The 14787-nt window shown below is 38.7% G+C and overlaps 1 protein-coding gene across 4 annotated transcripts in view; it reads right to left on the bottom strand.

Annotated features, from left to right (window-relative positions):
- The window catches only part of PCDH17 (protocadherin 17), a 275600-nt gene that overhangs the window by 193549 nt on the left and 67264 nt on the right, over positions 1-14787 (bottom strand). For all 4 annotated transcript variants that reach the window (XM_073580348.1, XM_073580349.1, XM_073580350.1 and 1 more), the window contains 2 exons: positions 7951-8009; positions 7681-7853 (listed from right to left, as the gene is read on the bottom strand). In XM_073580348.1, the coding sequence (XP_073436449.1) occupies positions 7681-7853; positions 7951-8009 (232 nt within the window). The remainder of the gene's footprint in view (positions 1-7680; positions 7854-7950; positions 8010-14787) is intronic.

The raw sequence follows: 14787 nt of genomic DNA, 5'->3' as shown, positions 1-14787 counted from the left end.
GAAGGATGCAAGGTGTCAAAGGACAAATTACAGATAGCGAAGGAAAAGGTCATTTTCTTGGGACATTGCATTTCATTCCAATTAAAACATATAACTTTACAGAGGAAAAAGGCCATAAGCCAAGCCATTGAGCCTACCTCAAATACTACACTGAGAACATTTTTGGGATTGATTGGTTCCTTGGCTTTAATCTTTTGTTTCTTGGCTTTAATGTAGTTTGTATTGTTTGTGGTTGTATATTTGTATTTGTTTATCTGTCTAAAAATACTAACTATCCTAACATTCTAATTTTGTGTGCTTGATATTGCTACCCGAGGTTGGTGATTAGAGAAAAAATCCCGGCGCTGACACCATATCTTTGGAACCTTATGGCAGATTTTAAAGGAGAAAAAAAATGGAATATTCAGAGGACCAGAAGCAATAAAATAAGAACAAAAAGTGGCCATTTATGACCTGGTGACAAGTCCTCTAAAATACGCACGTGGTCAAAATCGTTGGTACCCCCCATTTAATGACAGAAAAACCCACCATGGTAACAGAAATAACTTCAATCTGACAAAAGTAATAATAAATCAAAAATCTGTGAAAATGAACAGATGAAAGTCAGACATTACTTTTCAACCGTGCTTCCAAGAATAAAAAAAAAATAAAATAAAACTCATGAAATAGACCTGGACAGAAATGATGGTACCCCTGAAAATAACGTGAAAAAGGGACATGTTAAATCAAGGTGGGTCCACTAATTAGCATCACAGGTGTCCACAATCTTAGAATTAGTGAGTGGGCCTGTATAGAGGGCTACAGATACTCACTGTGCTGTTTGGTGACATGGTGTGTATCACACTCAACCTGGGCCAGAGGAAGCAAAGGAAAGAGTTGTCTCAGGAGATTAGAAAGAAAATTATAGACAAACATGTTAAAGGTAAAAGTTAAAAGACCATCTCCAAGCAGCTTTATGTTCCTGTGACTAGAGATGCACATATTCACATATGCACATATTCAGAAATTTAAGCTCCATGGGACTGTAGCCAACATCCCAGGACGCAGTTCGCAGGAAGAAAATTGATGAAAAATCAAATAGACGGATAATATGAATGGTAACAAAAGAACCCAGAAAAACTTCTAAACAGATTATAGGTGAACTTCAAGCTCAAGGAACACCAGTGTCAGATCGCACAATCCGTCGTTGTATGAGCCAAAGTGGACTTCACGGGAGACAACCAAGGAGGACACCATTGTTGAAAAAAAATCATAAAAAAGCCAGACTGGAATTTGTCAAAATACATATTGACAAGCCACATAGCTTCTGGGAGAACGTCCTATGGATAGATAAGACAAAAATGGAACTTTTTGGCAAGGCACATCAGCTCTATGTTCACAGATGGAAAAATGAAGCATATCAAGAAAAGAACACTGTCCCTACTCTGAAACATGCAGGAGGCTCTGTTATATTCTGGGGCTGCTTTCCTTTATCTGGCACAGGGTGTCTAGAATCTGTGCAGAGTATAATGAAATCTCAAGACTATCAAAGGATTCTAGAGAGAAATGTGCTGCCCAGTGTCAGAAAGCTTGGTCTCCGTCGCAGGTCATGGGTCTTGCAACAGGATAATGACTCAAAACACACAGCTAAAAACACCCAAGAATGACTAAAAGGAAAACACTGGACTATTCTGAAGTGGCCTTCTATGAGCCCTGACCTAAATCCTATTGAGCATCTTTGGAAAGAGCAGAAACATGCCATCTGGAAAAGGAAACCTTCAAACACGAGACAACTGGAGCAGTTTACTCTTGAGGAGTGGGCCAAAATACCTGTTGAGAGGTGCAGAAGTCTCAGTGACAGTTACAGGAATCGTTTGATTGCAGTGATTGCCTCAAAAGTTTGTGCAACAAAATATTAAGTTAAGGGTACCATCATTTCCGTCCAGGCCTATTTCATGAGTTTTTTTTTTTTTTAATTCTATGGAAGCATGGCTGAAAAGCAATGTCTGACTTCATTTGTTCATTTTCATAGATTTTTGATTTATTATTGCATTTGTCAAATTCAAGCTATTTATGTGACTATTGTGGGTTTTTCTGTCACTAAACGAGTGGTACCAACAATTTTGATTATGTGTGTACATTAGAAATCCTCCATGCATGTTTACTTGTATGGTGGATATGACAGGATATAAAAACTCTAGCAGTATTCTTCTTTACATGTAACTTATGGTAAGTGACTTACATGTATAAAGGTTAATATGTGAACTGTCTCATTGATTGCATCCTCTTTATTGAGACCACGGAGCCTTGAGAGCATTGTCTACCTGACAAGCCATTGCTTACAATAAGGACCCTCAATGTGATGCTGCACAGAATGACCTACCATCCTGTATTATGAATTTCTTATCTCAGCTTCTACACAGATCACCAGACTTATTTTTAATACAAAGCTATTTATAAAGATGACATTTATGTAAAGTATATTATTAAAAGGTACTGAAGAAACCGAAGTGCTATTTATTCTCTAGCAGATGAAAGGGATGCAGCTCACACGGAGAACAAGACTTTGTACATATTACATTGGGCTTGCAGGGTATTTTTTTATGAGTTTCTATCAGATGTAAAAGGAAAATGTGTCAGAATGAGAACCACGTACGTATAATAACTCGGGGTTTATACATATCTACAAGCCGTCCTTGGGCTACTGAATACTCTGGAGGAGCAATCATGACCAAATGTTTTCATGGGTATTGATTTTGCTACATTAGAATTTTTTTCAATTCATGACTTTCACTAGGGGACTTCAGCTCCAATTTACATTTGAAGATACTGAGCAATGTTCACCGCTGGAGAAATGAGGTGTAGACTATGAAAGATTACAAACTAAAGCAAACATCAGCAAGAAAATATTATGTGAAGGCCACGGAAGAACCTCATCTGAAAGCATTGAAAAGAACAACCCTTTCTTATTTATAGCTGATACTATGGATAGATTATATCTAGGAACCAAAGCAAGTATTTGCTTTACTTTATCCGATCTCTTTTTTATAGAAAAATTGAAAGGAGACTCAATGCTCATCACATCATAGCTTACGGTGGGAGTATATTGCATTGGTTCCTTTTAATGAATAACTTCATTACTTGATTATTGATGTCAATTGAAAGCTCTATTGGCTGATAGCTATCTCTCAAAGTTCCACCATGTCCATGGATGCTCAGGTCGTCCTGTATTTCCAATGGAAAAATAGAATTTGCCACTGTCAGACATTTCTGGGAGAGGCTCATCTCCAAAGGAACAAAAAGGAGAAAGTAGTGTAACTCAACATGCCCGACTCTACGCTTCCCTGACTTCATCTGGAGGCCCTCACACCCATTAGATGCTCTGTTAGCCATAAATATGATGAGAAATATCGTTAGAGCAATGTGGTCCGATTTTGGTGTTAGTACTATAGATAGACTGCAATGACATTGCATCCACCTGACGCTAGGCTTGACATTTGTATTTGGCACCAGAAATGAATAGTATTTCTGGTTCATGGAGCAAGCATCAAGGTTCTTGGATCAAATGTAAGGATCACGCATCTTGATGGTACTGTTTATAGGGAACCTGACATGCTGACATGTGACAGGATGAATGGCAGCCTGCCTGTATGATTGGATTTTTTTTATCTCTGAAATGCTGGACCTGCAAAGGAGAGACCTGTCGATCAACTCCAGTGGTACTGGGAAGAGCCAGTTGGGACGGAGACACCCTAATCTGATCTCTGGCTATGGCCGCATCTTCAAAGTATATTTTTTCTGATCTGACAGAACATTTCAGAGAGAGTTATACTAGGCTGCAATCATGCATCCAGTCTGTGAGTGATGCTGTGTGTGCATTGGGCAGCATGAATTACCTGACAGATTCCCTTTAGCTAAACCTTTTCAAAATTTGATTAGCAATTTGTTTGCACAAATGTTCAGGTTATAACAGATGAAAAGTAAAGTTTAATTTTTCCAAAAATAGATTAGAAGGTTGGTACACCGTTAGCGATGGTTTAAATGCATGTATTTGAGATGAAAAATAAGTTTTGCAATTTGGCTTCATTGAAAATTGTGCAAGGTTTGGTTTTTAAAGACTCTGTTTCCTGCACATTGAAATTTCATGTAGTCTGTGGTCATCAGCTGAGAGAAACTTAGAAAAAGAAAATCATCTGACAGTCCGGACAAGCACACTGACGGATTTTCAGTCCAATCATTAGGCAGCAAGCAATAAAATTTGAGGAGACCTTAAAGGGGATTTACCCCAAAAAAGTATTAGGAGCGCTTTATCAGGCTCCTACTCGTGCTTTTAATGATGCCTTTAAAATAACTGTTAATGTAGTAGGTGTAAAAATATTGTTAATCCAGTGTGCCTGATCCAGGACTACTCTGTGTGCACCATCACTCAGAATCATGTGTAATAAGTGACATTAACCCCTTTACCTCCAAGGGTGGTTTACATGTTAATGACCAGGCCAATTTTTACAACTCTGACCACTGTCCCTTTATGAGGTAATAACTCTGGAACGCTTCCATGGATCCTGTTAATTCTGACATTGTTTTCTCGTGACATATCGTACTTCATGTCAGTTGTAAAATTTCATTGATATAAGTTGCATTTATTTATGAAAAAACGGAAATTTCGCAAAAATTTTGAAAATTTCGCAATTTTCCAACTTGGAATTTTCATACCCTTAAATCACAGAGATATGGCACACAAAAAACTTAATAGGTAACATTTCTCTCATGTTTACTTTACATCAGCACAATTTTGGAACCAAAATTTTTTATTGCTAGGAAGTTATAAGGGTTAAAGTTGACCAGCGATTTCTCATTTTTACAACACCATTTTTTTTACGGACCACATCACATTTGAAGTCACTTTGAGGGGTCTATTTGATAGAAAATACCCCAAAGTGACACCAGTCTAAAAACTGCACCCCTCAAGGTGCTCAAAACCACATTCAACAAGTTTATTAACCCTTCAGGTGCTTCACAGGAATTTTTTGAATGTTAAAAAAATGAACAGTTAACTTTTTTTCACAAAAAAAATACTTCATGTCCAATTTTTTTTTTAGTTTTAGATTTGATATTGACTATTCAGTCTGCTAATTCTAATAGGTGGCACTAAAGTACCTGTCCTCTTCCTTTCTAAATAGACTATTTTTATTTTCAAATTCTCAAAAAAGAAATGCTTAATTTATAAGTCTCATTATGCTGACTTGGTGCTCTCCACAAAGAAACGCTACCCCTTATACCACCTATCAGAAGCCTCTCACCCAGCCAAATTAGCTGTCCATCTTTGCACCAATCAAAGGCACACACCCTGAAATGTGACTTCAAATGGAGTTTCTGGTTTGTTTTCTAATAATAAGTCATATGGCAAGGCCATTAAAGGGTCGATACTGACTTTTAGGTTTGCCAATTCCAATAGGCATCCCTACAGTTCCTGTACTCTTTCTCTCTATTTACATATATAAATTTCAAAACAAGCATTGCATGGCTTATAATTCTCTTTATGCTGACTTGATATTCTCCAGAAGGAGAAATTAATTTAAAAAATTTCCTTACCTAATGTGGAGGTAGGTAACTTAGTAGGAGACCAGAATTTGAGATTTAATATTCTTCTACAATGACCAGTCCAATTTATGTATGGTATGTACTTTTATTACATAACTAACTCACATTATCTTTGTGTGGAGGTTATGTCTATCTTTGTCTTATATATACAGGACATTATAAAGAATTTTCGGGCATGTTTGGCAGCTCATCTGAGAGATATGAAAAGCCAACAATGAGTCTCTCCTAATAGGGTCAGAGTTCAGGACTACTTTTTTAATTACAGCAAGCATAATTTAGGCTTAATAGAGTTTATTGGTTATTATCATGATATTATATTAGCTTAGTTAAAAAGCATGAAAAATGTTGGCAATTGACCTACTTCTTCTATCTGCTTTCATTGTCCTGCAATGAGAGATTTTATCCTGAGTAGTTTACAGTATGTTTGCAAGGAGCTTGGCCACCAGAACTTGACTGAGTATGCACAATGGTTACAAACCAGGAGATGACTTAACTCCTAACATACCAGTCAAGTCTTTGTAGGCCACTGATTTCTATACAGTAGTTAGCATCTTACTTCACCATACTGGACATGTTCCTGATATGGCTCCTAGCAGTCTTGCATAATTACAAACCGCTTCCCCCATCTCAGCATCAACAGATTTTAGAGCAGCTCTACTAAATCATGGCTCTCACTTTCATGAGCTGTGTCCTTGTTCAAATGCCCTGTTAACTCTGCATGCAGATACAACGATAACATTGTAAGCTCTGACACACTGTTAATATGGTGTAGTAGGATGAATCAACTCAACAAAACTGCCACTCAAGTAGAAGCAGCAGCCTCCCCCGAGCAACAAGGAAGTAACAAGACTGCAGAGCTATGAGCAACTCAAGAAACAACTTGAGAATACCCCTTTACGTTATGAATAGACCCTACCTTGAAGAGCTAAATAGTTGTGTGTTACCTGTTATTGGTTTCATTATCACACACACACGATATGGACTGACTTTTAAAGGGAATCTGTCAGCAGGTTTTTGCTATGTAATCTGAAGACAGCATGAGGTGGAGGTTAAAACACAGATTTCAGGGATGCCTCTCTTATGCAGCTCTGTGGTTGTGTTTGCCTGCACTGATTGTTTTATCACCAGGAGCTTATCATTGCTGGGACATAGCAGCAGATACCTGGTAGTCCAACACGCCCCCTTCCTGTGATAGGCACCTCACTGGTTATAGACATTGTATATACAGATCCTGGTGTGGGTGGGGTTAGCTTTCTCAGCTCTGCTCTATTACTAAATCTACAAACTCTGATTGTGTCAGAATGGCTGCACCCAGTAATCAAATCGATACAGCCTTGGATTCAGCTTAACTTTGCCTACATCAAGCTGCTCTCAGATTAGGTGGCAAAAACCTAAAGGCAGGTTCCTTTTAAGCAAGGCTGTCTAATAAATTTTCAATAAACGGTCAATATTTTAAGGAGGAGAGTGAGTCCCTTTTCTCCTCCTCTCCCTGGTTATCAATTACACTGCTCTGGGCATGATACCATCAAACTCCAGGGATGAGAGACGGTGTTCCTGGTCTACATTAGCGCTGGGATTAAACATTATTTTTACACACACACACACACACTGCAATAACAGTTATAGTGAAGCCATTATTTAAAAAAAAATGCATTAACAGTCTGATAATGCAAGTTAAATCCCCTTTATTTGTTCCGTTTAGTGAAGACCAATTGCAAAAAATAACATTTAGCCCCAAATACATAAATTTCATTAAAAAATTGGTCCTCCTAGGTGGGTAAGCCCTGTAATATAAAATATAAAATCTTCTATACCATATTGCTGGGCTCGGATGACCTCCAGTATATTTTATATAATGAGGATCTAATGCAATAACACTACACATAATGCACATACATAGGATGGTAAATATGCGACTAGTTCCAGACCTTACTCCAGCAGATGCCACTTAGCTGAAATAAGATATGATGCAAAATGTGTTTCTCAACCTCGTAGTTCATATTAAAGTGATGAGGTTACTCGGTGTTGTGGCACGGCTGGAACACGACACGGTGTGATATTTAACCCCTTACTTAACATGATAATGGCGTGGTTACTCACCCTGCTCTAGCGGCTGGCATTTAGCTGAAGTGGTTTTCATCTTAAGGGCTTCTCTTACAGACATGTCACAGCAGGAACCTTTGTTAGTGTCTTGATCACTGTCAGCTTGATCACTGTCTCCATGACCACTGTCCCTTAGGCTCGCTCTTTCCGGGTCTTTGAAGGTTGAACTACTGATTTATTATAAAGAAATAAGTAAATGTAAGTGTCTGCCAATGAGAAATCTGCCCAAAAAGGTGAATTATTGAGCAGCAGTTTCAATTATTTTACCTTTGAACAAATTGCTGTCTGCTTCCCATGTAATTGGACTCTGCAGGAAAATTGTCTGTCTGCGGAGAGAAGGGAACATAAATATATAAGTACACACATATACAAACATGATATTCAGCAACAGGGGTTCTGGCATATAGATTTATAAACAGAGAAAACAATGTATGTTTTTATATTTTAATTAAATTTTGGAGCAAAATTTAACACAAAGGAAAACAAAATTAATCAATGCCAGACACAAGAAACTAAAATAAGTATTAAAACTGTGCTATTGTTATATACGGAGAGCAGGACTGTGCTTGTTAATGTATTTTTTAGTACGTGGCTATGCTGCGGATTTGAGGGAATAAAAACAAGTAAATCATTTACTGCTCATTTTTAGCTAGGTTTGCACATGTGAGTGCAGTGAAACCACACAACATTGCGTTAGAAAATGGATTTTAGAAGGGTGGTCTTGTCAAGGAGGATGGCTAGTATACAGAATACAGTATGTATTGGATATAGTATATGGTGGGTCTAGGAATCTGGTCTGGATCAAGGAGCTTGTAGTTAAGAGCTCATACTCATATGCGAGAAACTCGGACGAGTCTCGCACGTCAATACCCAGCACTGCCGCCGGCACTCGGATCAGAGCGTTAAGCTGCATGTATTTCTATACAGCTGAACGCTCCATTCCCGAGTGCCAGCAGCAGTGCCGGGTATTGACGTGCGAGACTCGTCCAAGTTTCTCGCATGTGAGTATGAGCCCAAAGAGAAATTTTGCACATTGCAGTGGTTGAAGTGAAAGTATGAAGTCTTTTAACGCTGTAGTATAGCCTCTGAAAATCCTTTTTTATTACTAAGGGTCCATATTCTGAGACATACATTGATTGCTGAAACCAACAGCAAGAAGCACTTAAGGGCCTGTCACACTAAGTGATATCGCTAGCAATATCGCTATAACGTCACTGATTTTGTGACATTATAGCGATATTGCTAGCGATATCGCTATGTCTGATACTTACCTCCAACCGGCTCTCCCGCTGATTATCTCTGATCGCGCGAGAATGTCCTGGACCATTTCTCATCATCAGCTTCCTGATGGGCTTCCTGCTGTGGAGACAAGCGACGCGTGGACGCGGATGGGAGGACGTCAGGATCGCCTCGTCTGACCGGTAAGTAGCGACCCCCGACCCCTGCTATGTCGCTGGTGACATCTGCCTGTGTGGCAGCTCACTAGCGACCACTTAGCGATGCACCAGCGATCCTGACCACATCATATCACTGGTCGGGATCGCTGGTGCATCGCTAAGTGTGACAGTACCTTTAGCTTATGCATGAACGAACTAAGATGTTTACCGGTTCGATAGTAAGTCTACGGGTCTGTTGACCATTCTACTTACACTCACGAATTAGCTAAATACTTCTGGCTTGTGGTTTGAGCGATCAGTAGGGGTCTCAGTACTCAGATTTTCACCAGAGGTTTAAGGGATTACTCAGATGAAAAAAAAATATTTCATAGGTTTAGTTACACTTTAACTATCATTTTCAAATTACTGGTATGACACAGGCAAAGCCTAAAATTATAGAGCCATTTATATCAACTTGTATACAGCTGTATCAGTCTGATTAGATGGAATCTGCCTGCTAATTTTTGCTATTTAGGCCACGTTCACACATTCAGTATTTGGTCAGTACAGTCATATGTAAAAGTTTGGGCACCCCTATTAATGTTAACCTTTTTTCTTTATAACAATTTTAGTTTTTGCAACAGCTATTTCAGTTTCATATATCTAATAACTGATGGACTCAGTTATATTTCTGGATTCAAATGAGGTTTATTGTACTAACAGAAAATGGGCAATCTGCATTTTAATAAAATTTGACTGGTGCAAAAGTATGGGCACCTCAACATAAAAGTGACATTAATATTTCATAGATCCTCCTTTTGCAAAAATAACAGCCTCTAGTAGCTTCCTGTAGCTATTAATGAGATCCTGGATGAAGGTATTTGTGACCATTCCTGTTTACAAAACAATTCCAGTTCAGTTAAGTTTGATGGTCGCCGAGCATGGACAGCCCGCTTCAAATCATCCCACAGATGTTCAATGATATTCAGGTCTGGGGACTGGGATGGCCATTCCAGAACATTGTAATTGTTCCTCTGCATGAATGCCTGAGTAGATTTGGAGCGGTGTTTTGGATCATTGTCTTGCTGAATTATCCATCCCCTGCGTAACTTCAACTTCGTCACTGATTCTTGCACATTATTGTCAAGAATCTGCTGATACTGAGTTGAATCCATGCGACCCTCAACTTTAACAAGATTCCCGGTGCCGGCATTGGCCACACAGCCCCAAAGCATGATGGAACCTCCACCAAATTTTACTGTGGGTAGCAAGTGTTTTTCTTGGAATGCTGTGTTTTTTAGCCTCCATGCATAACGCATTTTTGTATGACCAAACAACTCAATCTTTGTTTCATCAGTCCACAGGACCTTCTTCCAAAATGTAACTGGCTTGTCCAAATGTGCTTTTGCATACCTCAGGCGACTCTGTTTGTGGCATGATTCCAGAAATGGCTTCTTTCGCATCACTCTCCCATACAGCTTCTCCTTGTGCAAAGTGCGCTGTATTGTTGACCGATGCACTGTGACACCATCTGCAGCAAGATGATGCTGCAGGTCTTTGGAGGTGGTCTGTGGATTGTCCTTGACTGTTCTCACCATTCTTCTTCTCTGCCTTTCTGATATTTTTCTTGGCCTGCCACTTCTGGGCTTAACAAGAACTGTACCTGTGTTCTTCCATTTCCTTACTATGTTCCTCACAGTGGAAACAGACAGGTTAAATCTCGGAGACAACTTTTTGTATCCTTCCCCTGAAAAGCTATGTTGAATAATCTTTGTTTTCAGATCATTTGAGAGTTGTTTTGAGGAGCCCATGATGCCACTCTTCTTAGGAGAATCAAATAGGAGAACTACTTGCAAGTGGCCACCTTAAATACCTTTTCTCATGATTTGATACACCTGGCTATGAAGTTCAAAGCTCAGTGAGGTTACAAAACCAATTTAGTGCTTCAGCAAGTCAGTAAAAAGTAGTTAGGAGTGTTCAAATCAAGAAAATGATAAGGGTGCCCATACTTTTGCACCGGTCAAATTTTGTTTAAATGCAGATTGCACATTTTCTGTTAGTACAATAAACCTCATTTGAATCCAGAAATATAACTGAGTCCATCAGTTATTAGATATGTGAAACTGAAATAGCTGTTGCAAAAACCAAAATTGTTATAAAGAAAAAAGGTTAACATTAATAGGGGTGCCCAAACTTTTACATATGACTGTATCTTACATCAGTATGTGTAAGCCAAAATTGTGAGTGAGTGAAAAATACAGAAGTGGTGACATGCTTCTATTATACTTTTTCTCGGATTGGTCAACTCCTGGTTTTGGCTTGCAAATACTGATGTAAAATATTGACCAAATACTGAACATGTGATCAAGGCCTAAACCTGAGAACAGCATGATGTAGGGCGAGCGACCCTTATTTCAGAGATGTGTCACTTACTAGGCTGTGTGTTGTTTCAGTAAAATCATTGTTTTATCAGCAGATTATCATTGGAGGACTGGGTGTCAAGTGCCTCCTCATTCAACCACACCCACACCACTGATTAGAGGCTTTCCGTCAATAAACAGTGCACACAGAAAAATGTCAATCTGTGGTGTGGGTGGGGTTATACAAAACTCAGCATTCAGAGAACGGATAGATCTGCAGCAGAGATGTTATCAAAACTGCATGAAACAGCCCAGTAAGTGATACACTGCTGGAATAAGAGTCTCTGTCCCTACATTATGCAGCTCTCAAATACATAGTGAAAAACAGCTGACAGATTCCCTTTAAGTGTCATCAGTATAAGATCTACAAAAAAAAATGACGAATTTAAGAAGCAGGGCATGGATTGAAACTCAACAGAATAACAGTTAATGTTACTTCATAGTATCAGAGACGAAAAATTCTTCAGTCGTGCTTTATGGTTCCAAAGCTGGACAACCCCTATGAACCAGGCAGCCAGTGCCACTAGAGATTTAATGCTACAGTTTAGCTATTTTTCATTTAGGTGTATAATCGGTACTATCGATTGGTAACTGAAAAAAAGAAAATCTTTACTTCCTTAAGCTTACAGCAAGGTCTAAGGACTTGATAGCCAAACTATTTATTGTAATTAACGCAGTTACAGAGTTATTTCCATCTTTAGAAGTTATCACTTGCCCTTAGGAGAGATGATAACTTGTCGATCACTGTGGAGGCCAGTAGTAAGACTCCCCATCATCAGCAAGTAATTACCTATCCTGTGGATAGGTAATAACTACTGAAGATGAGAATTAATTTTTAACCCCTTTACCCCCAAGGGTGGTTTGCATGTTTATGCCTGGGCTAATTTTTACAATTCTGACCACTGTCCCTTTATGAGGTAATAATTCTGGAACGCTTCCATGGATCCCGGTGATTCTGACATTGTTTTCTCGTGACATATTGTACTTCATGTTAGTGGTAAATTTTCATTCACATAACTTGCGTTTGTGAAAAAAACAGAAATTTGGCGAAAATTTAGCAATTTTCCAACTTTGAATTTTTTATGTCCTTAAATCACAGAGATACGGCACACAAAAAATTTAATAAAGTAACATTTATCACATGTTTACTTTACATCAGCACAATTTTGGAACCTAAATTTATTTTTTTGTTAGGAAGTTATAAGGGTTAAAAGTTGACCAGCGAATTCTCATTTTTACAACACCATTTTTTTTTCAGGGACCACATCACATTTGAAGTCACTTTGAGGGGTCTATATGATAGAAAATACCCAAAAGTGATACCATTCTACAAACTGCACCCCTGACAGTACTCAATACCACATTCAAGAAGTTTATTAACCCTTCAGGTACTTCACAGGAATTTTTTGAATGTTTAAAAAAAATGAAGATTTAACTTTTTTCACAAAAAATTACTTCAGATCCAATTTTTTCTAATTTACTAAGGGTAACAGGAGAAATTGGACCATAAAAGTTATTGTGAAATTTGTCCTGAGTACGCTGATACCTGATATGTGGGGGGAACCACTGTTTTGGCGCTTGGCAGAGCTCAGAAGGGAAGGAGCGCGGTTTGACGTTTTCAACTCAAAATTGGCTGGAATTGAGATCAGACGCCATGTCACGTTTGGAGAGTCCCTGATGTGCCTAAACAGTGGAAGCCCCCCACAAGTATCATCATTTTGGAAACTAGACCCCCCAAGGAACTGATATAGATATGTGGTGAGAACTTTGAACCTCCAAGGGCTTCACAGAAGTTTATGACGTACAGCTGTACAATTAAAAAATCATATTTTTTCCACAAAAATGATCTTTTCACCCTCAATTTTTATTTTCCCAAGGGAACCAGGACCCCAAAAGTTATTGTGAAATTTGTCCTGAGTACGCTGATACCCCATATGTGGGGGTAAACCACTGTTTGGGCGCATGGCAGAGCTCGGAAGGGAATGAGCGCAATTTGACTTTTTTAACGCAGAATTGGCTTGGCGCCATATTGCATTTGTAGAGCCCCTGATGTGCCTAAACAGAGGAAACCCCCCCACAAATGACACTATTTTGGAAACTAGACCCCCAAGGAACTTATATAGATGTGTGGTGAGAACTTTAAACCCCCACGGGCTTCACAGAAGTTTATAATGTACAGCCGTAAAATTAAAAAATCATATTTTTTCCACAAAAATGATCTTTTCACCCCCAATTTTTATTTTTCCAAAGAAAACAACCCCAAAAGTTATTGTGCAATTTGTCCTGAGTACGCTAATACCCCATATGTGGGGTAAATCACTGTTTGGTCGCATGGCAGAGCTTGGAAGGGAAGGAACGCCGTTTGATGCAAAACTGGCTGGAATTGAGATCGGGCGCCATGTCGCATTTGGAGAGCCCCAGATGTGCCTGAACAGTGGAAACCCCCCATAAATGACCCCATTTTGAAAACTAGACCCCCTAAAGAACTTATCTAGATGTGTGGTGAGAACTTTGAACCCCCAAGTGCTTCAAAGAAGTTTATAACGCCCGGGCGTGAAAATAAAAAAATCATATTTTGTCCACAAACATGATCTTTTAGCCCCCAATTTTTTTTATTTTCCCAAGGGTAACAGGAGAAATTGGACCCCAAAAGTTGTTGTTCAATTTTTCCTGAGTATATCATCAGATACCAATTTAGTCTTTTCAGAAGAGATCAGAAATTCCTGAAAAAAAAATTGTGCGGAAATGAAAAGATATGCTTTAGAGCAAATCTCTTATGGGCATTTTTATTAATTTGAACAAAAGCAAGCATTGCATGTATGGCTAATTTAATCTTCATAATTAAGTCTCATCCATATTAATAGCTGTTGCTGTGTAACACCACTGCATGCAAACAATATTATTAATGATCACAGTTGCCTAGTGCAAAAGAAAAAAAAAATGTCATTTAATGGTTCCGTTAAGTATTTTTAGCACAGCAAGCTCGCAAACCAAAGATCTAATGTTGTTTACTAGATTCAAATTATATGAGCTCCTGCCAATTACAGTCTGAATTATCTCTGTATAAGCCATGGAAGCTTCAAGTGACAAACAATAGAAATGAAACAAAGGAAATAAAGAGGATAGGAATGAGGCGAATGCATCAACCGCGAGCATCAACAAGCCCTTGCAGCTGTCATATTGATAAAGCCTTGACTGCTCTACATATCTCATCACATCGTGCTACACTAGCAATGTTATTTTAATGTGCGCGTGTGCATGCAAAAAACATTTAAGAAGCGCTGCGAAAATGCTTAATTAATGAAGCA

This window comes from Dendrobates tinctorius, unplaced genomic scaffold (genome assembly GCF_039654945.1).
Source record: "Dendrobates tinctorius isolate UK_male_01 unplaced genomic scaffold, ASM3965494v1 ptg000064l, whole genome shotgun sequence".
Classification (NCBI taxonomy): Eukaryota; Metazoa; Chordata; class Amphibia; order Anura; family Dendrobatidae; genus Dendrobates; species Dendrobates tinctorius.
The sequence above is the reverse complement of the archived record's forward strand: the minus strand, read 5'-3'. Positions and strand labels throughout refer to the sequence as shown.